The sequence below is a fragment of the Heptranchias perlo genome, chromosome 35, assembly GCF_035084215.1.
Source record: "Heptranchias perlo isolate sHepPer1 chromosome 35, sHepPer1.hap1, whole genome shotgun sequence".
Classification (NCBI taxonomy): domain Eukaryota; kingdom Metazoa; phylum Chordata; class Chondrichthyes; order Hexanchiformes; family Hexanchidae; genus Heptranchias; species Heptranchias perlo.
The window spans coordinates 17608715-17636082 of record NC_090359.1 but is presented as its reverse complement, the minus strand read 5'-3'; the positions used below and the strand labels follow the sequence as shown (position 1 = coordinate 17636082).

At 45.7% G+C, this 27368-nt stretch overlaps 1 protein-coding gene, 1 long non-coding RNA gene and 1 other non-coding gene across 4 annotated transcripts in view; all 3 read right to left on the bottom strand.

Annotated features, from left to right (window-relative positions):
* The window catches only part of LOC137302153 (uncharacterized), a 33434-nt gene extending 17588 nt beyond the window's left edge, over window positions 1-15846 (bottom strand). Inside the window, exons 1-2 of one of the 2 annotated variants that reach the window (XR_010958432.1) lie at window positions 14923-15846; window positions 7201-7290 (exon numbers count right to left, since the gene is read on the bottom strand). This is a non-coding gene — a long non-coding RNA (uncharacterized lncRNA). Of the gene's footprint in view, window positions 1-7200; window positions 7291-8732; window positions 8826-14922 lie in introns of those variants that run through there. The other variant, XR_010958431.1, reaches the window with a different exon arrangement.
* A 4459-nt stretch (window positions 15847-20305) lies between these two features.
* Window positions 20306-23171, bottom strand: LOC137302158 (zona pellucida sperm-binding protein 3-like). Its single transcript, XM_067971824.1, has 9 exons — window positions 22773-23171; window positions 21799-21914; window positions 21608-21711; window positions 21339-21516; window positions 21125-21251; window positions 20965-21044; window positions 20761-20882; window positions 20554-20688; window positions 20306-20466 (listed from the first exon to the last, which is right to left on the bottom strand). Exons 1-9 carry the CDS (start codon window positions 22956-22958, stop codon window positions 20348-20350), a joined length of 1167 nt encoding a protein of 388 aa, XP_067827925.1. The 5' UTR covers window positions 22959-23171; the 3' UTR covers window positions 20306-20347.
* Window positions 23172-24915: 1744 nt separating this feature from the next.
* On the bottom strand, window positions 24916-24987 carry trnae-uuc (transfer RNA glutamic acid (anticodon UUC)). The gene has a single exon. It is a non-coding gene; the product is annotated as a tRNA-Glu (tRNA).
* Between the last annotated feature and the right edge of the window lie 2381 nt (window positions 24988-27368).

Below are 27368 nucleotides of genomic sequence, written 5' to 3'. Positions count from 1 at the left end.
CTTCAATGATTTGTGCACATATACCCCCAGATTTCACTGTTCCTGCACCCCTTTTAGAATTGTGCCCTCTAGTTTATATTGCCTCTCCACTTTCTTCCTACCGAAATGTATCACTTCACATTTATCTGGTTTAAATTTCATCTGCCACGTGTCCGCCCATGCCACCAGCCTGTCTATATCCTCTTGAAGTCTATCACTATCCTCCTCACTGCACACTACCCTTCCAAGTCTCGTGTCATCTGCAAATTTGAAATTGTGCCCTGTACACCCAAGTCCAAGTCCTTAATATATATCAAGAAAAGCAGTGGTCCCAGCACCGACCCCTGGGGAACACCACTGTGCACCTCCCTCCAATCCGAAAAACAACCGATCACCACTACTCTGATTCCTGACACTTAGCCAATTCTGTATCCATGTTGTTATTGCCCCCTTTATTCCATGGGCCGCAACCTCGATGACAAGCCGACCATGTGGCACTTTATTAAACGCCTTTGGAACGTCCATATACACAAAGTCAACCGCATTGCCCTCATCTACACTCTCTGTTACCTCATCAAAAAACTCTATCAAGTTAGTGAAACACGATTTGCCTTGAACAAATCCATGCTGGCTTTCCCGAATCAATCCACATTCGTCCAAGTGACTGTTAATTCTGTCCAGTATTATCGTTTCCACAAGTTTCCCCACCACTGAGGTTAAACTGACTGGCCTATTGTTGCTGGGTTTATCCTTACACCCTTTTTTGAACAAGGGTGTAACATTTGCAAATCTCCAATCCTCTGGCACCACTCCCATGTCCAAGGATGTCTGGAAGATTATGGCCAGTACCTCCCCAATTTCCCCCCTGACTTCCTTCAGCATCTTCGGGTGTATCCCATCCAGACCAGGTGACTTATCTACTTTAAGTACAGCTAGCCATTCTAGTACCTCTTCTTTATCAATTTTTAGCCCATCAGTATCTTAACTATATCTTCCTTTACCGAGACTCTGGCAGCATCTTCTTCCTTGGTAAAGACAGATGCAAAGTGCTCATTTAATACCTCAGCTGTGCCCACTGCCTCCATGAGTAGATCTCCTTTATGGTCCATAATCGGCTCCACCCCTCCTCTTACTACCTGTTTACTGTTAACATGTCTGTCGGAGACTTTTGGATTCCCTTTTATGTTGGTCGCTAGTCTATTCTCATACTCTCTCTTTGCCCCTCTTATTTCCTTTTTCACTTCCCCTCTGAACTTTCTATATTCTGCCTGGTTCTCACTTGTATTATCGACCTGACACCTGTCATACACCACTTTTTTCCGCTTCATCTTACTCTCGATCTCCTTTGTCATCCAGGGAGCTCTGGCTTTAGTTGCCCTACTTTTCTCCCTCGTTGGAATGTACCTTGTCTGTACCCAAATCATCTCCTCTTTAAAGGCTGCCCACTGTTCAATTACAGTTTTGCCTGCCAATCTATGATTCCAATTTACCCGGGCCAGATCTGTTCTCATCCCACTGAAATAGGCCCTCCTCCAGAAAGGGATGGACTGCAGACAGAGAGATCTCGGGACAGGGCAAAACGTGGGGATTGGGTAGAAAATGTGTCCGAGAAATTAAAAAGAGAGCAGGGTCAGGCACAGAGAAAAAGAGAGAGGGTAAAAAGCGATTGATGGGAACGAGAGGGATGAAAAGAAATGGAGAGAGGGAGGGGTAAGGAAACAGAGTGAGGTGGACACAAAGATGAGAACTCGGTTGGGAGAGAATAGGAGGTGGGGAGCAAGGTGGAGAGGGATGGGGAGCAAATGAAATGGGACGGGGAGCAAATGAAATGGGACAGGGAGGAAGTGAGAGAAACCAGCATGCAGGTAGTGGGAGGCAAAAGAAGCAGGGGTAACAGGAATAGTGAGAGAGTCAGGGAGAGAGCGAGCGAGAGAGAGCGAGAGAGAGCGAGAGAGAGCGAGAGAGAGAGCGAGAGAGAGAGCGAGAGAGAGAGCGAGAGAGAGAGCGAGAGAGAGCGAGAGAGAGAGAGAGACAGAGAGAGCATGGCATACAGACAGAGAGGCATACAGACACCATGTTGCAGGTCAGCCATTCTTTAAGATTATCTCAGCTATTTTGATTCACAGATTATTCATTTTATTGAGATAAGGGGCATTTATTATTGAATGGCAGGGGATCACATTTGCTAAATCAGTTGATCCATTTTCTGCAGCAGATCATGTGCAGTGTCCAGAGTAACACTTGGCTCAATCGGTAGGGTGACAGGATCTGGGATTTCGTTGGGAGGATCTACAATTTTGCTTCTAAGGCATGGAATGTAATTTACAGGGTCTGGGGTGGAGTTTCATTCTGTGTACACTTTTGTAAAACATTTTGAAAACAATAGTGAGCGAGCCCCAGTTGGAGTGGGATGGAGAGTTTCATTAACCCAGTACGGGGTGTGTCAGCACCTGGAGATTTATTACAGTAAAGAGAGAGCAGGTCCCCAGTGACAGCAGGAGCAGAGTTTTATTAACACAGCACAGGGAGATTTCTTACACATTCCAACCCCTTACTGGTAAAGTTACACATTGTACAAAAGGGATCCAACAAACTCCTGAAGTTTGTCATTCAGTAACTAACAAGGTTATTCATAAATCAGTGATAACGCCCAGTGTGCAACCTGCTGTCCACAGGAACTGAGCTAACTGGAGCCTTGTACATTTTTTTTATGTCCCTGTGCACCTGACCACGTGTCCCTGTGCGCCTGACCCCGTGTCCCTGTGCGCCTGACCCCGTGTCCCTGTGCGCCTGATCCTGCCATCATCACCCTGCTCCTGAAAAGTCCCACCCTTGACCCCTATGTCCTTGCAAACCACCACCCCATCTCCAACCTCCTTTTCCTTTCCAAAGTCCGCCCCTGCCACAGTACTGAAACAGCCCTAATCAAAGCCACAAATGACATCCTATGTGACTGTGACCAGAGTAAACTCTCCCTCCTCATACTTCTCGACCTGTCTGCAGCCTTTGACATGGTTGACCACATCATCCTCTTCGAATGATAGAAAGGTTACAGCAAGGAAGGAGGCCATTTGGCCCATCGAGTCTGTGCTATGCAAGAGCAATCCAGCGCGTCCCACTCCCCTGCCCTACCCCCGTAGCCCTGAAATTTTTTTACTCTCAAGTACTTATCCAGTTCCCTTTTGAAGGCCACGATTGAATCTGCCTCCACCACCCCCTCAGGCAGTGCATTCCAGATCCTAACCACTCGCTGTGTAAAATGTTTTTCCTCATGTCACCTTTGGTTCTTTTGCCAATCACCTTAAATCTATGTCTTCTAGTTCTTGACCCTTCCACCAATGGGAAGTTTCTCTCAACCGACTCTGTCTGGACCCTTCATGATTTTTGAATACCTCTATCAAATCTCCTCGTAACCGTCTCTGCTCCAAGGAGAAAAACCCCAGCTTCTCCAGCCTATCCACGTAACTAAAGTCCCTCATCCCTGGAATCATTCCAGTAAATCTCTTCTGCACTCTCTCTCAGGCCTTCACATCTTTCCTAAAGTGAGGTGCCCAAAACTGGACACAATACTCCAGTTGTGGCCGAACCAGTGTTTTATAAAGGTCCATCATGACTTCCATACTTTTGTACTCTATGCTTCTATTTATAAAGCCCAGAATCCTGGAAGCTTTTTTAACCGCTTTCTCAATCTGCCCTGCCACCTTCAACGATTTATGCACATATACCCCCAGATCTCTCAGTTCCTGTACCCCTTTTAGAGTTGTGCTCTCTAGATTATATTGCCTCTCCTTGTTCTTCCGACCGAAATATATCACTTCGCATTTTTCTGCCAAAAATTTCATCTACCACTTGTCCACCCATGCCACCAGCATGACTGTATCCTCTTGAAGTTTATCACTATCTGTCTCACTGTTTACTTCCTTTCCAAGTTTTGTGTCTTCTGCAAATTTTGAAATTGTGCTCTGTACATCCAAGTCCAAGTCATTAATATATATCAAGAAAAGCAATGGTCCCAGCACTGATTCCTGGGGAACACCACTGTACACCTCCCTCCAGTCCAAAAAACAACTGTTCACCACTACTGTTTCCTGTTCCTTAGCCAATTCTGTATCCATGTTGCTCCTGCCCCCTTTATTCCATGGGCCACAATCTTGATAAGCCTACCATGCAGCACTTTATCAAACGCCTACTGAAAGTCCATAAACATCACATCAACTGCACTGCCCCCAACTACCCTCTCCGTTACCTCATCAAAAAACTCTATCAGGTTAGTTAAACACATTTTGCCTTGAACAAATCCATGCTGGCTTTCCCAAATCAATCCATACTCATCCAAATGTCTGCTAATTCTGTCTCAGATTATCGTTTCCAAAGGTTTCCCCACCACTGCGGTTAAACTGACTGGCCTATAGTTGCTGGGTTTATCCTTGCACCCTTTTTTGAACAAGGGAGTAAAATTTGCAATTCTCCAGCATCACCCCCGTATCTAAGGATGTTTGGAAGATTATGGCCAGTACCTCCACAATTTCCACTCTTACTTCCCTCAGCAACCGAGGATGCATCCCGTCTGGACCGGGTGACTTATCTATTTTAAGTACAGCTAGCCTTTCTAGTACCTCTTCTTTATCAATTTTTAGCCCATCCAGTATCTCAACTATATCTTCCTTTACTGAGACACCAATTCCTCTCGTCCGTCGTCCAGCTGGGTGGGACTGCGCTCGCCTGGTTCCAATCTTATCTATCCAGTCGTAGCCAGAGAATCTCCTGCAATGGCTTCTTTTCCCACTCCCAGACCGTCAATTCTGGAGCACCCAAGGATTTATCCTTGGCCCCCTCCTATGTCTCATCTACATGCTGCCCCTTGGCGACATCGTCCGAAAACACAATGTCAGGTTCCACATGTGCACTGACGACACCCAGCTCTACTTCACCACTACCTCCCTCGAACCCTCCACTGTCTCTGATTTGTCACATTGCTTGTCCAACATTCAGTACTGGATGAGCAGCAATTTCCTCCAACTAAATATTGCAGAAGAACATAAGAAATAGGAGCAGGAGGAGGCCAATCGGCCCCTCGAGCCTGCGCCGCCATTCAATGAGATCATGGCTGATCTGATCCTAACCTCAAATCTAAATTCATGTCCAATTTCCTGCCCGCTCCCCGTAACCCCTAATTCCCTTTACTTCTAGGAAACTCTCTATTTCTGTTTTAAATTTATTTAATGATGTAGCTGCCACAGCTTCCTGGGGCAGCAAATTCCACAGACCTATTACCCTCTGAGTGAAGAAGTTTCTCCTCATCTCAGTTTTGAAAGAGCAGCCCCTTATTCTAAGATTATGCCTCCTAGTTCTAATTTCACCCATCCTTGGGAACATCCTCACCGCATCCACCCGATCAAGCCCCTTCACAATCTTATATGTTTCAATAAGATCGCCTCTCATTCTTCTGAACTCCAATGAGTAGAGTCCCAATCTACTCAACCTCTCCTCATATGTCCGCCCCCTCATCCCCAGGATTAACCGAGTGAACCTTCTTTGTACTGCCTCGAGAGCAAGTATGTCTTTTCTTAAGTATGGACACCAAAACTGTATGCAGTATTCCAGGTGCGGTCTCACCAATACCTTATATAACTGCAGCAATACCTCCCTGTTTTTATATTCTATGCCCCGAGCAATAAAAGCCAACATTCCATTGGCCTTCTTGATCACCTGCTGCACCTGCATACTAACTTTTTGATTTTCTTGCACTAGGACCCCCAGATCCCCTTGTACTGCAGTACTTTCCAGTTTCTCGCCATTAAGATAATAACTTGCTCTCTGATTTTTCCTGCCAAAGTGCATAACCTCACATTTTCCAATATTGTATTGCATCTGCCAAATCTCCGCCCACTCACCCAGCCTGTCTATATCCCCCTGGAGGTTTTTTATGTCCTCCTCACTCTCCACTTTCCCTCCCATCTTTGTATCATCTGCAAACTTTGATATGTTACACTCGGTCCCCTCCTCCAAATCGTTAATATAGATTGTAAAGAGTTGGGGACCCAGCACCGACCCCTGCGGAACACCACTGGCTACTGGTTGCCAGTCCGAGAATGAACCATTTATCCCAACTCTCTGCTTCCTGTTAGATAACCAATCCTCCACCCATGCCAGAATATGACCCCCAATCCAGTGATTCTTTATCTTGAGCAATAATCTTTTATGTGGCACCTTGTCGAATGCCTTCTGGAAGTCTAAATACACTACGTCCACTGGTTCCCCTTTATCCACCCTGTACGTTATGTCCTCAAAGAACTCAAGCAAATTTGTCAGACATGACTTCCCCTTCGTAAAACCATGCTGACTTTGTCCTGTTAAATTATGTTTATTGATCGAAGATCGAAAGATTGAAGATCGAAGATCGAAGACCAAAGATCGAAGCCATTGTCTTCGGGCCCCACCACAAACACCGTTCCCGAGCGACCGACTCCATCCCTCTCCCCGGTCACTGCCTGAGGCTGAACCAGACCATTCATAACCTTGGCGTCCTATTTGACCCTGGGATGAGTTTCCGACCACATCTGTTCCTCACGAAGTCCAGCAACTTCCTCCTCCATAACATCACCCGTCTCCGTCCCTGCCTCAGCTCATCTGCTGCTGAAACCCTTATCCATGCCTTTGTTATCTCTAGACTTGACTATTCCAATACTCTCCTGGCCGGCCTCCCATCTTCCATCCTCCATAGACTTGAGCTCGTCCAAAACTCCCGTATTTTAATTCGCAGCAAGTCCCGTTCACCCAAGACTCCTGTGCTCGCTGACCTACATTCATTCCTGGTCCAGCAACACCTCGATTTTAAAATTCTCATCCTTCATTTCAAAACTCTCCATGGTCCTCGCCCCTGCCTATCTCTGTAACCTCCTCCAGCCCTACAACCCTCCGAGAACTCTGCGCTCTCCAATTCTGGCCTCTTGTGCATCCCCGATTTTAATCGTTCCACCATTGGCGGCCGTGCCTTCAGCTGCCAATGGTGGAACTCTGGAATTCCTTCCCTAAACTTCTTCACCTCTCCACCTCTCTTCCTTTAAGACGCTCCTTAAGCCTAACTCTTTGGCTAAGCTTTTGGTCACCCGTCCTAATATCTCTATGTGGCTCGGTGAAAAATTCTGATTGATAATCACTCCTGTGAAGCACCTTAGGATGTTTTACTGCATTAAAGGCGATATTGGCCAAGGTGCTTACCCAGAGGAAGGGAGGAACCATCACAGGCCGAGTCTCACTGGGCAGCTGTCCGACAACTCCGAGCGGCTGATTAGATTCGAGAATCTGTCACTGGAATACAACAGGATTATTTTTGAGCAAACGGTTATATTTAATTTGAATATATTTGTCATTAATGGCATTTTATTGATTTACTTTAACATTAAATTGTTCTTTTCTTTCCGCTCTTTACATGGATTAAATTCACTCACAATATCAGCTGCCAACTCCAGTTTGTGAGGGATATCAAGGACAATAAAAAAGGTTTTTACAAGTATATTAAGAAAAAGAAGGTGACTAAGAGTAATGTGGTCCCTTAAAGACAGATGCAGGGGATTATAGTAATTGAAAGGCAAGGATGGTGAAGAATTCCAAAAATTTGTACAGGAGAACTTTCTTAATTAGTATATTTCTAGCCCAACAAGGGAGGAAGCAGTGCTGGATCTAGTTTTAGGGAATGATGTAAGGCAAGTGGAGTGTATTTCCGTGGGGAACATCTGGGTAATAGTGATCATAATATAATTTGGTTTGAAGCAGTTACGGAAAGGGACAAAGAAAAATTAAAGGTGAAAATATCCAACTGAAAGGGAGACAATTTCAGTGATTTGAGAAGGGATCGAGCACAGGTGGACTGGAAACAAATACTGGACAAAAAAAAACAGTAAATGAGCAGTGGCAGGTCTTCAAGGTGGAGGTAGTTCGGGTATAAACCAAGGATTTTCCCATAAGGAGGAAAGATACGGCATCCAAAGCTCGAGCTCCCTGGATGACAAAGGAAATAGAGCTTAAAATAAAACAGAAAAAGGTTTATGACCACTGTCAGGTACAGAATACAGTACAAAACCAGGAGAGTGTGCAGGGGGAAATTGAAAAGGATATAAGAAGGGCAAAGAGAGATTATGAGAAAAGATTAGCAGGTAACATAAATGGGAACCCAAAAATCTTATATAAAAATATAAAAAGTAAAAGGATAAAAAGGAATGGTGGGGCCGATTCGGGACAAAATAGGAAATCTGCTTGTGGAGGCAGAGGGCATGACTGAGGTACTGAATGAGGACTTTGCATCTGTCTTCACAAAAGAAGAGGATGAAGTTAATGTCGCAGTAGAGGAGGAGGGAGTAGAGATATTGGATAGGATCAAAATAGATAGAAAGGAGGTGCTAAATAGGTTGGCATCACTCAAAGTGAACAAGTCCCCCGGTCCAGGTGGGATGCATCCTAGGTTGCTGAGGGAAGCAAGGGTGGAGATAGCAGAAGCTCTGACCACAATCTATCAATCCTCCTTGGATATGGGAGTGGTGCCAGAGGACTGGAGGATTGCAAATGTTACACCCCTGTTCAAAAAAGGAGAGAGGGATAAAACTGGTAACTACGGGCCAGTCAGTCGAATATCAGTGGTGGGAAAACTACTAGAGACCATTGTCAAGGACAAAATTAATTCTCACTTGGAGAGACATGGGTTAATAAGGAACAGCCAGCACGAATTTCTTAAAGGCAAATCAAGTCTGACTAACCTGATTGAATTCTTTGGTGAAGTAACAAAGAGGGTTGATGAAGGTAGTGCAGTCGCTGTTGTATATATGGACTTTCAGAAGGCATTTGATAAAGTACCACATAACAGACTTATTTGAAAAACAGAAGCACATGGGATTAAAGGGACGGTGGTAACTTGGGTACGTAATTGGCTAGCAGATAGGAAGCAGAGATTAGTGATGAACGGATGTTTTTCTGACTGGAGAGAAGTACGCAGTGGGGTCCCCCAGGGGTCAGTATTAGGACCATTGCTTTTCTTGTTATATCAAAATGACCTGGATTGGGTTTCGGGAGCACAATTTCAAAGTTTGCGACTGATACAGGACTTAGCAACGTAGTAAATAGTGAGGAGGATAGTAGCAGATTTCAGGAGGACATGGACAGACTGGTAAAATGGGCAGACACAGGGCAGATGCAATTTAAGACGGATAAGTGTGAAGTGATGCACTTTGGGAGGAACAACATGGAGAGGCAGTATAATCTAAATGGGACTATTTTGAGGGGAGTGCAAGAGCAGAGGGACCTGGGGTACATAGTCACAAATCTTTGAAGGTGGCAGGGCAAGTTGATAAGATGGTTAAGAAAGGGTATGGGAAACTTGGCTTTGTAAATAGGGGCATTGAATACAAAAACGAGGAAGTCATGCGAAACCTTTACAAATCACTGGTTAGGCCTCAGCTGGAGTATTGTGTGCAATTCTGGGCACCTCAATTGAGGAAGGATGACAAGGTCATGGAGAGGGTACAGAGGAGGTTTACCAGGGTGGTACCAGGGATGAGGAACATCAGTTATGTGGAGAGGTTGGAGAAGCTGGGATTGTTCTCCTTAGAGCAGGGGTTAAGGGGAGATTTAATAGAGGTGTTCAAAATCAAGAGGGGTTTTGATCGAGCGAGTTGGGAGAAACTGATTACTCTGGCAAGTGGGTCGGTAAAAAAAACTAGAGGGGAAATTAGAAGTTTTTTTTCACACAGGGTTGTTAAGATCTGAAACGCAGTCCCTGAAAGGGTGGTGGAATCAGATTCCATGGGAATTTTGAAAGGGCAATTAGACATGTACTTGAAGAGGACTAATATGCAGCGTTATGGGAAAAGAGCTGGAGTGTGGGACTAAATTGGACAGCTCTTTCAAAGAGCTGACACAGGCACGACGGGCCGAATGGCCTCCTTCTGTGCTGTAAGTTTCTATGAAAAGTGAGTAAAATAATGTGAGAGAGGGAGTGAGTCACAGAGAGACTGTGTGTGAGAGGGAGTGAGTCACAGAGAGTCTGTGTGTGAGGGAGTGAGTCACAGAGAGTCTGTGTGTGAGAGAGGGAGTGAGTCTCGGAGAGTCTGCATCTGGATGAGGGAGAGTCTGAGAGGTCGGGTGGGAGGGAGAGAGAGGGAGAAAGGGTTTGTGAGAAGGGGAAAGAGAAAATATGGGAGACAGGGAAGAGAAACAGTCTGTGTGTAAGAGAGAGGGATAGAAATGTGAGAAGTTGGAGAGGAGGGAGGGAGAAAAAAAAAAATCGATAAAGGACAGAAAACTGGGAGTTGTGGTTAACAGAAGTTTCTTGCACTGGAAGGATTTAAACAGTGGTGATCCCCGGGGTCAGTGTTGGCACCATTGCTTTTCTCTGTGGACAGAAATAAGATTAACCATGAAGAGGAAGCAGACAGGTGAGCAGATTGGGCAGGGAGATGTGAGATGGAATTTAATGGGGAGAGATGTGAGGTGAGAAGAATAAGGAGAGGAAATAGACACTATACTGTAAAACTGTAAAAGGAGTAGAGGAGCAGAGAGATTTAGGGATCCAGATACACAAATCTTTAAAAGTGGGAGGACAAGTTGATAAAGCTGTTTTACAAAAACCCCCATGGGATCCTAGGATTTATAAATAGGGACATAGAGTATAAAAGGAAAGAGTTAATGCTACACCTGGACAAATCATTGGTTCGGCCACAGTCAGAATATTGTGTCCAGTTTTTGGTGCATTACTTCAGTAAGAATGTCGCGGCCATGGAGAGGGGCAGAAGAGATTCACTAAGATGATCGCAAGGATGAGAGTCTTCACATAACTTTTCATGAGAGCAGAGAAGTTTAAATAAGATCAGAGAGAGGGATCAAAATTATGAGGGGGTTTTGATAAAGTAAATGAGGGAAAACTATTTCCACCAGTAAGGGTACGGGAGCACAGCGGTTATGTTACTGGACTGGTAATCCTAGAGGCTCGGACTAATATTCCGGAGTCATGAGATCAAATCCACGGCAGCTGGAGAATCTAAATTCAATTAATTAAATAAAATCTGGAATTAAAAAAAAAACTAGTATCAGTAATGGTGGCCATGAAACTACCGGATTGTCGTAAAAACCCATCTGGTTCACTAATGTCCTTTAGGGAAGGAAACCTGCCGTCCTTACCCGCTCTGGCCTATATGTGACTCCAGACCCACAGCAATGTGGCTGATTCTTAATCACCCTCTGAAATGGCCCAGCAAGCCACTCAATTGTTCAAGATAGGTGGCACACCACCACCCTCTCAAGGGCAACTGGGAAGGGTAATAAATGCTGGCCTTGCCAGCGACGCCCACATCCCAGTTCGTGAGTCGGTAACTGGAGGGCATCAAATTAAGAGAGGTTGGTTTTCTTTTTGATGCAGAGGGTTGTTAGGACAATGGAATGTCTGACCAGAAACAATGAGGGAAGCAGAATTTAAAAGGGAAGTGAATCAATATCTGAAGAAGAAAATCTTGAAAGATCTTGAAAGGCCTTCGATAAGGTATCGCATAGTAGACTCATGACCAAGGTCAGAGCTTGTGGATCAGGGGACAGGTAGCAGAATGGATAGCAAGCTGATAACAAAACAGAAAACAGAGAGCAGGGGTTAATGAGAGTTACTCAGACTGACAAAAGTTGGGAAGTGGTGTTCCACAGGGATCGGTGCTGGGAATACTGTTGTTCACCATTTGCATCAACGGTTTGGACTTGGGAATCGGAAGTACAATTTCAAAATTTGAGGACAACACCAAATTGAGGGATATCGTTAATACTGAAGAGGACTGCGACAAAATACAGGAAGACATGAATAAACTTGCAGAATGGGCATGTAATCGGCAAATGAATTTCAATATAGACAAGTGTGAGGTGGTACAAATTTAGTTGGAAGAATAAGGAGGCCACATACTTCCTGTATAATAAGAGTCCAAATGGGATAGAGGAGCACAGTGGGGTCTCAGGGTACAGATACACAAATCATTAAATGTAGTGACTCAGGGTCATAAGGCCATAAAAAAGCAAACAAAGCACTGGGGTTCATTTCCAGAGGAATAGAATTGAAAAGCAGGGAAGTTATGTTAAACTTGTCTGGCACCTTGGTTAGACCACACTGAGTACTGTGCACAGTTCTGTTCTCCATGTTACAAAAAGGATGTAGAGCCACTGGAGAAGGTGCAAAAAAGATTGACAAGGATGATACCAGAACTGATTGAACAGGCTGGGGCTCTTTTCTCTAGAAAAGAGAAGGCTGAGGGGTGACCTGATAGAGGTCGTTAAAATTATGAAGGTGATTGATAGGGTCAACATAGAGATGTTTCCACTTGTCGGGGAGTCCAAAACTATGGGCCATGAATATAAGATAGTCACTAATAAATCCAGTCAGGAATTCAGGAGGAACTTATTTACCCAGAGAGTGGTTAGAATGTGGAACTTGCTAACACATGGAGTAATTGAGGCAAATAGCATAGATGCATTTAAGGGGAAGCTAGATAAGTACATGAGGGAGAAAGGAATAGAAGGGTATACAGATAGGAACAGATGAAGGGAGGTGTGAGAGGGGCTTGTGTGGAGCATAAATACCAGCTCAGACCAGTTACATAAGAAATAGGAGCAGGAGTAGGCCAATCGGCCCCTCGAGCCTGCTCCACCATTCAATAAGATCATAGCTGATCTGATCCTAACCTCAAATCTAAATTCATGTCCAATTTCCTGCCCGCTCCCCGTAACCCCTAATTCCCTTTACTTCTAGGAAACTGTCTATTTCTGTTTTAAATTTATTCAATGATGTCGCTTCCACAGCTTCCTGGGGCAGCAAATTCCACAGACCTATTACCCTCTGAGTGAAGAAGTTTCTCCTCATCTCAGTTTTGAAAGAGCAGCCCCTTATTCTAAGATTATGCCTCCTAGTTCTAATTTCACCCATCCTTGGGAACATCCTCACCGCATCCACCCGATCAAGCCCCTTCACAATCTTATATATTTCAATAAGATCGCCTCTCATTCTTCTGAACTCCAATGAGTAGAGTCCCAATCTACTCAACCTCTCCTCATATGTCCGCCCCCTCATCCCCAGGATTAACCGAGTGAACCTTCTTTGTACTGCCTCGAGAGCAAGTATGTCTTTTCTTAAGTATGGAAACCAAAACTGTATGCAGTATTCCAGGTGCGGTCTCACCAATACCTTATATAACTGCAGCAATACCTCCCTGTTTTTATATTCTATGCCCCTAGCAATAAAAGCCAACATTCCATTGGCCTTCTTGATCACCTGCTGCACCTGCATACTAACTTTTTGATTTTCTTGCACTAGGACCCCCAGATCCCCTTGTACTGCAGTACTTTCCAGTTTCTCGCCATTAAGATAATAACTTGCTCTCTGATTTTTCCTGCCAAAGTGCATAACCTCACATTTTCCAATATTGTATTGCATCTGCCAAATCTCCGCCCACTCACCCAGCCTGTCTATATCCCCCTGGAGGTTTTTTATGTCCTCCTCACTCTCCACTTTCCCTCCCATCTTTGTATCATCTGCAAACTTTGATATGTTACACTCGGTCCCCTCCTCCAAATCGTTAATATAGATTGTAAAGAGTTGGGGACCCAGCACCGACCCCTGCGGAACACCACTGGCTACTGGTTGCCAGTCCGAGAATGAACCATTTATCCCAACTCTCTGCTTCCTGTTAGATAACCAATCCTCCACCCATGCCAGAATATGACCCCCAATCCAGTGATTCTTTATCTTGAGCAATAATCTTTTATGTGGCACCTTGTCGAATGCCTTCTGGAAGTCTAAATACACTACGTCCACTGGTTCCCCTTTATCCACCCTGTACGTTATGTCCTCAAAGAACTCAAGCAAATTTGTCAGACATGACTTTCGCTTCGTAAAGCCATGCTGACTTTGTCCTATTAAAATATGTTTATCCAAATGTTCTGCTACTGTCTCCTTAATAATAGACTCCAAAATTTTACCCACCACAGATGTTAGTCTAACTGGTCTATAATTTCCAGCCTTCTGCCTACTACCCTTTTTAAATAAGGGTGTTACATTAGCAGTTTTCCAATCAGCCGGGACCTTTGCCGAGTCCAGAGAATTTTGGAAAATTACCAAAGCATCCACAATCCCTGCTGCCACTTCCCTCAAGACCCTAGGATGTAAGCCATCAGCTCCAGGGGATTTATCCACCTTGAGTCCCATTAATTTACTGAGTACCAATTCCTTAGTGATTTTAATCATATTTAGCTCCTCCCCCCCTAGAGCCCCCTGTTCGTCCAGTGTTGGGATATTCTTAGTGTCCTCTACCGTAAAGACTGAAACAAAATATTTGTTCAGCATTTTTGCCATCTCCATGTTTCCCACCATTAATTTCCCGGTCTCATCCTCTAAGGGACCTCCGTTTACCTGAGCCACCCTTTTTCTTTTTATATAACTGGAGAAACTCTTGCTATCTGTTTTTATATTTTTTGCTAATTTATTTTCATAATCCATCTTCCCTTTCTTAATCAATCCTTGAGTTACTTTTTGCTGTCTTCTATCCTCCCACTAAGTTTGGCTACCTTATATGTCCTTGTTTTCAGTCGGATACTATCCTTAAGTTCTTTACTTAGCCACGGGTGGATGTCATTTCTTTGACACCCTTTTTTCCTCAGTGGAATATATTTTTGAGCCGAATGGCCTGTTTCTGTGCTATAAATTCTATGTAATTCCAAATAGTCTATAAAAACGGAGAATAAAAGTGGGCCCAGCACTGACCCCTGGGGTAACCACTTCCAACCCTTCTCCAATCTCAGCAACTCCCATTAACCCGGACCCTCTGTTTCCGGTCCCCAGACAACTTTCTCCCCTGCACTGTTCCATTTCCTTTTAAACGGCCCACCTGAACAGACTGGACATTACCCCGGGGATCCCCCAGTTACCTTCACACCGTTGCTCGCCATGTCCCTGATTTCACTTGACATCCTTCACAGTCTCATCGAATTGTCTTGGTGCCTCCCGGCCGTGTGAACATCCAAAGAGGTTTCCAGTCGGCCTCAAGTATTTTCCAGCAGATTGCTTCAAATCCAGTGCGGTTTTCCTCAAAACTCCTGGAAGTTCAGGCACGAATTCTCCTGTGGAAGAAAGTCACATCGTGTTACGGGACGGAAGAATTAACGATCCTTCTGAAGTACTCGGTGTCGGCCTTGGCTCATTTGTCGCACTCTCTCACCCCTAGAATCATAAAGATTGAGGAATAAATCTCCCCTCCAGAGACCTGAGCACAAAATCTCGGCTCACACTCCAGTGCAGTACTGAGGGAGTGCTGCACTGTCGGAGGGGCCGTCTTTTCCACGAGCCGTTAAACCAGTCCGGCCCCTCAGGTGGATGTAAAAGATCCCACGACACTATTCGAAGAAGAGCAGGGAAGTTCTCCCCGGTGTCCTGGCCAATATTTAATCCTCCACCAACACCTATAAACAGATTATCTGGTCATTTATCACATTGCTGTTTGTGGGATCTTGCTGTGCACAAAATGGCTGCCCACATGACAACAGTGACCTAATTTCCAAAGCCCCCCATTGGCTGCGAGGCTTTGGGTGGTCCTGAGGATGTGACAGGCGCTGGAGAAATGCAAGTTCCCCCTCCCCGGGGCCGCCCTCCGCTCTAATCCCATTGCCCGTCTCTCGGTCCTGTCCCCGGGCTCGGGGACTCTCGGCCGGTCCAGGCCCCTTTAAGAGGGACGCGCCACACTGCGCATGTGCGCCGTTTATTTAAATCAAACCGCGCGATTCAAAGGAAAAGTGACGTCAGTTTCCGTCACAATAAAAACCGCTCGTTCTCAACCGAAAAAACGGAAAGTTTGTCTCGCGACACAACCGGAAGCGGTCGCTGATCCGGCGGGTGATGTGCGCATGTGCGAACATTCTCCCAGAGTGCAGCGCGGCCCGTCTCACAGATGGGGCCTTTTCTCCGCCGCTCTGCATTGTGGGAGATTCGGCCGCCATGACGGGCCCGGGTCACCGAGTTCATCCAATCACAGGTGAAGCTTCCCGGATTGGTGGAACCGACAGAGTGCAGGTGGTCTGTGGAGCGAGAGAATCTCTGAGAAGAGGGGCAGCCAATTGGGGAAATCACAGGAGGTGGTGACCGGTCATAAACCCAATCGGTGAATGACGGATTGAACCAAGGAAAGGAATGAAGAAACTCGACTGGGACCTGTGGGAACAGGCGGACTAATAAATTTAACCCGTGTCCAGTTCAGGTCACCACATTACAGGAAAGATGGGATTGCACCAGAGAGGGTCCAGAGGAGATTTACAAGGATGGTCCAGGACTGGAGAATTTTAGCTATGAGGAAGGATTGGATCGGCTGGAGTTGTTTTCATTGGAACAGAGGAGGCTGAGGGGGGATTTATTTGACCGAAAAAAATTATTGGGAGCCACACAAACTGCATCACTTCAAGAAGGCAGTTCACCACCACCTTCTCAAGGACAATTGTAAACAATTTTACAACACCAAGTTATAGTCTAGCAATTTTATTTTAAATTCACAAGCTTTCGGAGACTTCCTCCTTCCTCAGGTAAATGTTCAGGAGCTCCTCGAAGCCTACGCATTTGTACATATAGAACAATACATGGTGTTTACAGAATGCCCCTGCAACTGCCCGTTGCCAAGGCAATCACCGTGTTCAGACAGAGAGGTGTCACCTGCAGAACCCCCGAATACACATTCAACAAAAAAACAAACAGGAAAAAAAACAGAGAGAGGCAGAAACATCCGGAAGGCAGAGAAAGCCAGCAAATGACCCATTATATTAAAAACAGATAACATTTGTTCGCTGGTGGGGTAACGTGTAGCGTGACATGAACCCAAGATCCCGGTTGAGGCCGTCCTCATGGGTGCGGAACTTGGCTATCAATTTCTGCTCGACGATTTTGCGTTGTCGTGTGTCTCGAAGGCCGCCTTGGAGTACGCTTACCCGAAGGTCGGTGGATGAATGTCCATGACTGCTGAAGTGTTCCCCGACTGGGAGGGAACCCTCCTGTTTGGCGATTGTAGCGCGGTGTCCGTTCATCCGTTGTCGCAGCGTCTGCATGGTCTCGCCAATGTACCATGCTCTGGGGCATCCTTTCCTGCAACGTATGAGGTAGACAACGTTGGCCGAGTCACAGGAGTATGAACCATGCACCTGGTGGGTGGTGTCCTCTCGTGTGATGGTGGTATCTGTGTCGATGATCTGGCATGTCTTGCAGAGGTTACCGTGGCAGGGTTGTGTGGTGTCGTGGACGCTGTTCTCTTGAAAGCTAGGTAATTTGCTGCGAACGATGGTCTGTTTGAGGTTGGGTGGCTGTTTAAAGGCGAGTAGTGGAGGTGTGGGGATGGCCATAGCGAGGTGTTTGTCCTCATTGATGACATGTTGAAGGCTGCGGAGAACATGGCGTAGTTTCTCCGCTCCGGGGAAGTACTGGACGACAAAGGGTACTCTGTTGGTTGCGTCCCGTGTTAGTCTCCTGAGGAGGTCTATGCGATTTTTTGCTGTGGCCCGTCGGAACTGTCGATCGATGAGTCGAGCGTCATATCCCGTTCTTACTAGGGCGTCTTTCAGCGTCTGTTGGTGTCCATCGCGTTCCTCCTCGTCTGAGCAGACCCTGTGTATTCGCAGGGCCTGTCCATAGGGGATGGCCTCTTTGACATGGTTAGGGTGGAAGCTGGAAAAGTGGAGCATCGTGAGGTTGTCCGTGGGCTTGCGGTAGAGTGAGGTGCTGAGGTGCCCGTCTTTGATGGAGATTCGTGTGTCCAAGAAAGAAACTGATTCTGAGGAGTAGTCCATGGTGAGCTTGATGGTGGGATGGAACTTGTTGATGTTATCGTGTAGTCTCTTTAGTGATTCCTTGCCGTGGGTCCATAGAAAGAAAATGTCGTCGATGTCCTCAAGGACAATTAGGGATGGTTAATAAATGCTGCCATTGCCAGCGACGCCCACATCCCATGAACACATTAGAAAAAGGATATTAAGGTCCTATTTCCCTTAGCAGAGAGGCCAATAACCAGGGGGCATATATTTCAAGTAATTGGTAGAAGGATTGGAGGGGATCTGTGGATAATTTTTTTCACCCAGAGGGTGGTGTGGGTATGGACCTTACTGGCTAAAAAGGGTGGTAGAGGCAGAAACCCACATCGCTTTTTAAAAAGTACTTCGATGTGCACTTGAAGTGCCGTCACCGACAAGGCTGCGGACCAAGACCAAGAGTGCGATTAGGCTGGATAGCTCTTTTTCAGCTGGCATAGACACAATGGGCCGAATAGCCTCCTTCTGTGCTGTAAATTTCTATGATTCTATAACTCCTAGTGTCAAATGTAACATGGCAAAAGATACTTGTTCATGATTCAAAAAAAATCTTTACAGAGAGGAAAGAAACAATGTAGAGTTCTGCCTGAAAGTGTTGTTCAGACAGACTCCGTGAATTATTTTAAATGGGAGTCGTACAGGGACCTTGGAACAGAGGAACATTAAATTGGATGAGGGGAGAGGAAAGTCACCTGTTTCTGTACTGCAAGATCCTAAGCTTCATTGAGAATGAATTCTTGAAGCATTTCTACATGGTATTTTTTGCAACATTGTAAAAATATCCCAAAGTAGTTCTCCTGGTGACCTGGCCACTTTGTAAAGTCTCCCTGAAATGTTTACATGTAAATCAGACAACAGTCAGAAGAGGGTAGGATGGACCTACACTGCACTTGAATGTATTGTCATCTATTGGGTTTAAAGTTTCCGAACACTATTTATCAATAGTGTGAGGAAGCTCAGAGTGAAAGTGAGGAGGGGCCGTCTGACTGCAGTTTCCACTGGAAGAAAAATCACCTTCAGTGTGTACAGTGAGCAGAAATGAATTGCTATTGTTAAAAGTTCCCACTAACTTATTGTTATTCTACTTTAACAGAACGAGCCTGGATCTCCTGCTATGTTTAAACACTAAACTTCAGTGATTATAGCTCAAGTAAAATATTACCATGATTTGATTTAAATGGAGGAATGGTTTCCACCTGCCAAAGAATGTTGTCTGAAGCGAGGGTGTTTACTGCTAACAGCTCCCATCCTGTTTAATAGACCCCCTGAATGTCTGATTTACCAAAAAGAAAAACCCAGCTCAGTGAAGTTAAACATTCTCTTATTAATCTGAATATTTTATGAACAAATTTCAGTATTTCACAAGGCAAGGGTGTCCCAGACATGGATTGGACCTAATTCACTGTAAAGTTATAAAAACACAGCCAGTTTAGCGACCAGGGGACATCACCGAAAAATTCGAATCAGGACTTTCAGGAGTTAAGTTAAGAGACACTTCTACACGCAAAGAGTGGGAGAAGTTAGGAACACTCTTCCACAAATGGCAGTTGATGCTAGCTCAATTGTTAAATCTATTAACTCAGATTAAAATTTTATTAAGCAAAAAAGGTAAGGGATATGACTAAGGCAGGTACATGGAGTTATGTCACAGATCAACCATGATCTCATTGAATGGTGGACCATGCGCGAGGGGCTAAATGACAGACTCCTGTTCCTATGACCACCCCTCAAATACAGTAAATGAAACAATAATGTAATCTGAAAATAGGACTAATGACTTACAGTACAATCCCGAGGGCCTGTCATGAGGAGAAGCTGAAGATAAAGAAACTTCAGTCTTCTCATAAGACAGGTGAAATTCAAATCCAGAGTTAAATCACAACCGCTGGGCTCCCCATCCCTCACACTCTCACTGTGCCTGCACCAGATGGGCACAACATTGGCCCCTGTGTACATTAACCTTCACACTGGGCGTTTGAAATCTACCTGGAGTCCCAGCCCCACTAAACAAGAATGTTTACACCAGGGGCAGAGATCTTCAAACTTGGAAGAGAGTTGCAAGTCCACCGACTTTCAATCCTATTGGTGTTTGGACAATTAGCTCCAAACAGGAACATTTAACTGGAGTTTGGAGCCCATGTGGGGATTCAAGTGATCAATGCCCACAGAGCACCAAGGGAATGATTGGGCCATTAACCAGCTGGCACCAGTCCCTCAGGCCAGTCCCACTGTCCCTTCAGAGCTCAGTGACCTGCACAATGAGGGCCTGGCAAGCCTTCACCCATTGCTGCAGCCATCCCTGGACTGGGCCTGGATACACTATTACCAGCCATTCTGCCACTCTTACATGGACCCATTAAAACCCATTTCACTAACAGGAGGAACTGTGGAGGAGTGCAGAGTGTTTCTAACAGTATTGAGCACCCATTGCATGCTGATTGGAGCCAGATAATGAAAAATGAGCAACCAGCCATTAGAAGATACAAGTCGTCACTGATTTATTGGTCTTTGATAACTAGTTCAACTGGGTTTGCTGGTGTTTCCTGTACAGGAACAAGGCGATCAAAGAAGCAGAGATCAGAGAGACAGCGGTCACAGTCAGGGCCAAAATCAGGACCACCTCAGACGCCACACCTAAAAAAAAAAAGGAACAAAAAAAAATTGTCAGTGAGTGAAAGAAATACTGAGGGGAAAATGGAAACTAGCAGTCGGCCAACTCACCACCTGGAAACCTCTCCTGCATCCTTTGCTCAACCTCATTAAGGGGCTCAATTGCCAGGTCTGTCACATCAGGATCCAGAATGACCAGGGGTCCAAGTGAGGCCTCACCCTCCCACTTCAATTCAGCATCACTCTCTGCAATATCAAACATTCCAGTTAGAGAGGGCAAAGGGTGACCTCCAACAATCAAGAGGATCAATGTCCTACCAGGTCCAGATACAAGATCCCTCCTTCCTCTGGAATCAAGTTGGAATTCCCTCGTGGCACTGCACTTGCCCAGATGACAACAGGCACAAACGTCATTGGTCGATTCTTCCAATGGGGTCCAGCTAAACCAGAGAATCCATTTATCAACCAGGTTGTCCATCATCCTTTAATACAACACATCCCTGAGAGAGAGAGGGAACTTACATATTCTGGAAAGTACAAGCTTTGTTCATGGAATCTCTCCGATCCACTGCAGCAACTTTCAGGTGACAGGTGATGAAAATCTGAGGGACACATTCAATACAAGTTGTTATTTAGTGACCTCCTCCCAACATGGGGAACCCAATGTTTGGCGTCCTCTTACCAAGGAACGGTCATCTCCAAAGAAGCGGAACGCATCCAGGTCAAACTGGAGTTTGTCCAGCTCACGTTCACCTCTTGGCAACACAAAGGTTGAAAAGGAGTCCTCAGCTTTGCTGTCCAGGAGGCAACTGAAGAAAGATTTTAAAAATGAAAAAAAGTGAATTAAGTGAAACTATTGAGACATAACCAGCTGGAGAACACAGAGAGCTCCTTACCCATGGTAGTCAATGATGTTGTATCTTGGGGTGGAATCCTTGTCTGGGCTCAATGTAGCTGCACAGCTGTCAATGTAGAGCTTCAAGGGCATGTGGTTGGTCATTGAAACAGAGGCCTCAATGTGAATGAGGTCACCCAGGTAGTAGACAGTCGAGGTGCACTCTGTAAGCCAGTCATCTGAAGTACAAGAGGACAAGGGTTGGAGACAGTGGGTGTAACTCCCAGTGGGAGACGACAGAAAAGCATTCCCCATCCACCCATCACATACCGTTCATAAGACGCAGTGAGAATGACAGAAGCCCTTCTCCAGACTTGGTAGAGCTGAATGGGATCCAGGTGGGCTTGATAGGGTTACTGCTCACATTGCCCTTCCTGAAAGGACAAGAGTGTAATTTCAGGACAATTTCAGAGAACTGAACCTGCTGTGGACCTGATATCCAATAGAGGAAAGATTCTTACCTAAAATAGTGGCACTCAATGGGAACCATGGCTCCATTAGTTCTCACAATGACAGATCCACGAGCATTTGGGGTGTGGTTCAGGTGGGTGCTGTAGACCAGGAAATCTCCAGCCATCTGAAAGGTGAAGGAATGAAGAGCTGCTCTCATTGGACAAAAGCTTTTTCTGGTCATTTTCCTGCCCTGTTAAGCAGCAGTTTGAGGGGTTTCAGCTGCTCCACCATTGGTTGAAGTTGCCTGGAGCAGCCTCTGTTACTCTGCTCAGTCCACCTTCCATTACAGGGGACTTCAGGCCTCGTCAGAAACCCTGAAATGATTGGCATGGCCAGATTTGATGAGCATTCTTTCCCATATAGAATAGAGCTTTCACCTTAAGGGGCTTCAAGTTACCCCTGATATGGAGCACAAAACACAACATCACTTTTAAACCTCATCTGTGTCCATGGAATCAAGGTGATTGGCAGGTGTAACAACCAAAAGTGGAGTTCCCCTTTAATACATTGTATCCCAATTATTATTCCGCTTGTTTCATCTTTCAAGAGAAGTCTCAACAGGAACTTCCACATTGAACATTCATTGACTACAAGTTGAGGCAACAGGCCTGAATATCTACAGGAAGGAACAGAAAAGATAAATCAATTGAGGCACAAAAGAACAGAGTGGTTTGGAGAAATGTAGGTGAAGGTTCAAGGTCAATAGAGTTGAATCTCAGAGTTAGAGTAGTAATGACCCATTTAAGAAAGATGCAGTCCTTCAGTGACAAGTTGAAGTTCTTTTTAAATATAAAGAGAAGATAGACATGTCAACATAAAGAAGTAGTTTCACAGAGTGATATTTAACAGTGGGCAAGAATTTATACACAGATTTCATTCAGGGATCTCCTCAGTGGCTGGAGTTTCACCCAATGTTAATGAGTTCCAAGTGGGCAGTAATCGACACAGTGAAATTGGAGCAAGAGTTGAGGAATCACATTACCTGCAATCTGCTGCCACATTCATGGAGCCCATAGTCAAAGAGGACAGTGTGGTTCTGAGAGTAGATCCCAGTTGGCCGACAACCTGCTGTCCCCAGGGTCAGGTCAGCAGCTTTAATCAGGTGCCTGGTTCTAAATAAATCCAAGTTTACCCTCACCAGCAGGTTCTGCTCTCCACACTGCACCATCACAGTCTGCAGTGGAGACAGACTTCTCCCCTCAGACACACTGAAATGGGAACCAAAGGGAGGGACAGGGGGAGGGACTCTCTGGGGCACAGGGGTGGGTTTTACTCTTCTCCATGGAAATCTCTGGCCTCGAAACTGTTGCCAAATATCAGAGCAACAAACCGCTCCAACTAACACCAGCACCGGGAACAAACCTCTCACCACTAAATCCCCCATGATACCAAACAACTCAACGATCACTTTACCCACCAACCAGCACCTTTTATGCAAAACCTGCAGTCACCTGACTCCAATTCAATGAGTCGCTGTTGTGATACGATTGGATGTCTTTCAGAAAAAAAACTCAATGTCTTTAGGATCCTCCTTTCATTCAATCACTTCCATTGTCCTATTTCATAAGTTTCTTTAGAAAAAAAAGAAAAAAAAGAAAAGAAAAAAAGATGGAGATCGTGAGCAGTTCAACTGAGTGCAGAGATACAGAGAGACACCAGCAGAGGGAGGTAGAGAGCGGTGTAACTGAGTACAGAGATACAGAGAGACACCAGCAGAGGGAGGTAGAGAGCGGTGTAACTGAGTACAGAGATACAGAGAGACACCAGCAGAGGGAGGTAGAGAGCGGTGTAACTGAGTACAGAGATACAGAGAGACACCAGCAGAGGGAGGTAGAGAGCGGTGTAACTGAGTACAGAGATACAGAGAGACACCAGCAGAGGGAGGTAGTGAGCGGTGTAACTGAGTACAGAGATGTGGAGATGCCTGTGATGGACTGGGGTTGACAATTGTAAACAATTTCACAACACCAAGTTATAGTCCAACAAATTTATTTTAAATTCCACAAGCTTTCGGAGGCTTCCTCCTTCCTCAGGTGAACGGTGTGGAAATGAAATTTTCTAATGCTTCGCATTTGAAAATCACAGAACAATGCCTGGTGATTACTGCCCGTTGCCAAGGCAATCACAGTGGGCAGACAGAGAGGTGTCACCGAAAAGGCCACCGAATATACAAACCCCCATGGGCTTCAATTTTGCCAACAAGTCTATTATGTGATACTTTATCCTCCCTTAATCTCTCCCTGAATAAAACTCCCCGACCCATATTCATGGCCACCCCCTCGAACTTGCCATCTCACGTGGCCTCTCTACTCCCGATCGTGTTAATCATGGATAAGGCACGGAAGGAGGCCATTCGGCCCATCGAGTCCATACCAGCTCTATGCAAGAGCAATCCATGTCGTCCCACTCCCCCAATGCACATCACAGAATGAACACAGGAATCCCACGCCACTTTCTATGAGCGGTAACAGGCTGCGGTTATGGTGCAGACCGGGACCCAGGGCTGAGGCTGGGAGTGGCACGGTCTGGTTCATGACTAGCCGGGGGTGAGAGTAACACCAGGGAGTCAGGCTGGTGTTTAGAAGGGTGTCGGTTCCAGCTCCCGTTCCAGGACTGGGACACATGATCCAGACTGACTGTGTCGTTCTGAGAGGGAGCTGCATCGTGAGAGGTGCTGTCCTTTGAATGAGGTGTTTAATGGGGGTCCCTTCTTTCTACTCCGAAGTGTAAAAGATCCCATGGCAATTTGTGAAGAGCCGTGTCTTGTTCCTTGTCTCATTGAGACTCTCAGTTAATTGGTCTGTTCTCTCCACAGATTCGGCCTGACTCGCTGAGTGTTTCCAGAATGTTATCTGTGTGTTTCACTGAGACTCAGGTTTTACAGTAAATAATAAAATGATTGTAGTCAAACACTTGGCCATGAGCTGCTGAGTGACCTGTCGGGACATTGTTGCTTGCTTCCCTTCAGCTTGTGGGACTGGGTATTTAGTGCACTGTCCCTTTAAGAGCTGTGGTCCGTCTCACTTCTCAGTGTGATTGTGGGACTGACACAGAAGCGACGGAGGAAGCAGCACCCACAGCCTGGACTGCAGGCAAATTGGGAGGCTGGGACTAAAAAGCTGTTATTCCCACACCGGGAGTCGAGCCCGGGCCGCCTGGGTGAAAACCAGGAATCCTCACCGCTAGACCACATGGGAACGGAAGGAAAAAGCACCAGGAAGGGCACTGAGATTACACCTAGAAGGTTGAATGGAGGTTCACGACTATGACAGGTTTTGATACAGCAAATAAGGAGAAACTGTTTCCAGTGATGGGAGGGTTAATAACCAGAGGACAGAGATTTAAGATCAATGGGAATGCACTGCCTGAAAGGGCGGTGGAAGCAGGTTCAATAGTAACTTTCAAAAGGGAATTGGATAAATACTTGACGTGAAAAAATTCACAGGGCTGTGGGGAAAGAGCAGGGGAGTGGGACTAACCCACTTCCTTCTGTGTTCATCCCTGGAAAAAATCTCTCCCCCAAGTCACTTACAACGGCACTTTCAAATTCCCAACTGTCCAGCCTTTGGCCCTCCATTCACCACGACATTTCTGCACCTACTGATTTGCTCAATCACACCCTCACCTCCACCTTTGATGCCCTTTTCCCCATTAAAACCATTACTCTCTCCCACCCTGGTCGATCCTCCTGGTACTGCCCTCATTTTCACTCCTGTGAGCCCAAGGGCGCGCAGACTTGAACATTTATGGTGGACAACTGGTTAACCATTCATCACCAGATCTGGCTGGACCACATAAAGCACTATCGGGTCCTGCTCTCCTCTGACAAAACTGCTCACTATTCCAGGATCATCCTGGAATGTAAAGATAACCCCCGGCTTCTCTTCTCCACTACAAACCATCTTCTTACACTCCCCTCCCCCCTATCTTCTTAAACATCTCAATTAGATCACCCCTTAACCTCCAATACTCAAGGGAATAAAAGTCCAGTCTACAAGACCTGTCCTCATAGTTTAACCCTTTTAGCCCCGATATCATTCTGGTGAATCTGTTCTACACCCAGTCAAGGCCAATATGTCCCTCCTGGGGTACGGTGCCCAGAACTGAACACAGTTCTCTAGATGTGGTCTAACCAGAGCTTTATGCATCTGTATCATAACTTCCACCCTTTGTATTCCAGCCCCTTGAGATGAAGGCTCACATTCCATTAATTATTTTTTGTACCTGTCCACTAGTTTTTAGTGATTTCTGGAGATGGACCCCTGAACCTCTCTGCTCCTCCATGGTTCCTAGTTTCTCGTCATTTAGAAAATACTCTGATTTATCTTTTTAAGGTTCTAAGTGGATTATATCACACTTCCCCACATTGAACTCCATCTGCCACAGTTTTACCCTCTCATTTAATCATCAATGTCCCTTCGCTACTTCCTGCTCCCATCTACATTATTTACTGCGCCACCTAACTTGTTGGTTTAAGGGTGAAAACTGCCCTCCGCTTCACTGTAAGTGCAAGAGACAACTTTGTAGATGCCGTGTCGTGTTACAGACCGGCTCGTTGGACCTGCTCGTTTCATCTCATCTCATTTTCAGCAAACCGGAATATTCCTGAAATAGAGGATGGTGAATCACAGCTCGAGAAACCGATCCCCTCGACCAATGAGGACTGCGCCTTCCAACAAATGGGCATTGATGGGGCAAAGTGAGTCTGCTGCTCAGAAATAATACAGCACAGATCATCACTCGTGCAAGCTTCACACCCTTTAGTTTGGAAAAGTAAACTGATGGGAGACAGCTGCTGTCGTGAATGGGTTTCCAAAACTCAAATCAAATGGATTTGTCCTGTGTTGTGAATTACTATTTGTCTGATTCAGGTCATCAGAGCAGTGGGGACTGCATTTTGTACATTCCGAATACCAATGCCCTGTCACGTGAGCCTGTCGTTCTATTCCCGTTCCAAGTCCTCTTTTAAATTTCGATGACTTCCCCGAAATTTGCTTGGGGGACTGTTCGAATCGCAGTCCAGCCCTTCCCACTGTCGCATCCTCTAAATCTCCACCCAGGATTTTCACTGGTGCAACTTTCATCAACTTGGGCTACTTTTTAATTTCACAAGCAAAGTGCTGCGGATTCTGGAAATCTGAACTATAAACAGAAAATGCTGGATACACTCAGCCGGTCAGGCAGCATCTGTGGAGCGAGTTCTGATGAAAGGTCATCGACCTGAAACATTCCCTCTGTTTCTCTCTCCACAGACGCTGTCTGACCTGCTGAGAGTTCGCAACATTTTCTGTTTCTACTTTTTACTTTGTTCTTTGTCTCAACTGTGCCGATCCGTGACTCGACCCACTGCGCGGCATCTGGTGGTTTGGATTCAGGGCTCTCACCGCCGCGGTGTGGGTTCGATTCCCGGTCAATGAAATAATTGTCACAAAACAATTGTGAACTTTATTAAATGAACACGTGAAAGATGAAAAATTGTTGTAATCGCCATTAATGAAGCGATAACTTTCTGCAGACTGACTGACGGAAATACGAACATGGTTACCCAGTGACACGTGGGGAAGTTATTGTGTTTTGC

Bases quoted from the DNA above. Each gene is read 5' to 3' on its own strand.
- LOC137302158 (XM_067971824.1), bottom strand. From the start codon at position 22,958: ATGGTGCAGTGTGGAGAGCAGAACCTGCTGGTGAGGGTAAACTTGGAT. The intron at 21,712-21,798 runs GTAAGAATCTTT...TTGTCCTTTCAG, and splicing joins ATTGAGTGCCACTATTTTAG to GAAGGGCAATGTGAGCAGTA. The intron at 20,689-20,760 runs GTAGGACATTGA...TTGATATTGCAG, and splicing joins GGATCTTGTATCTGGACCTG to AGAGTGATGCTGAATTGAAG.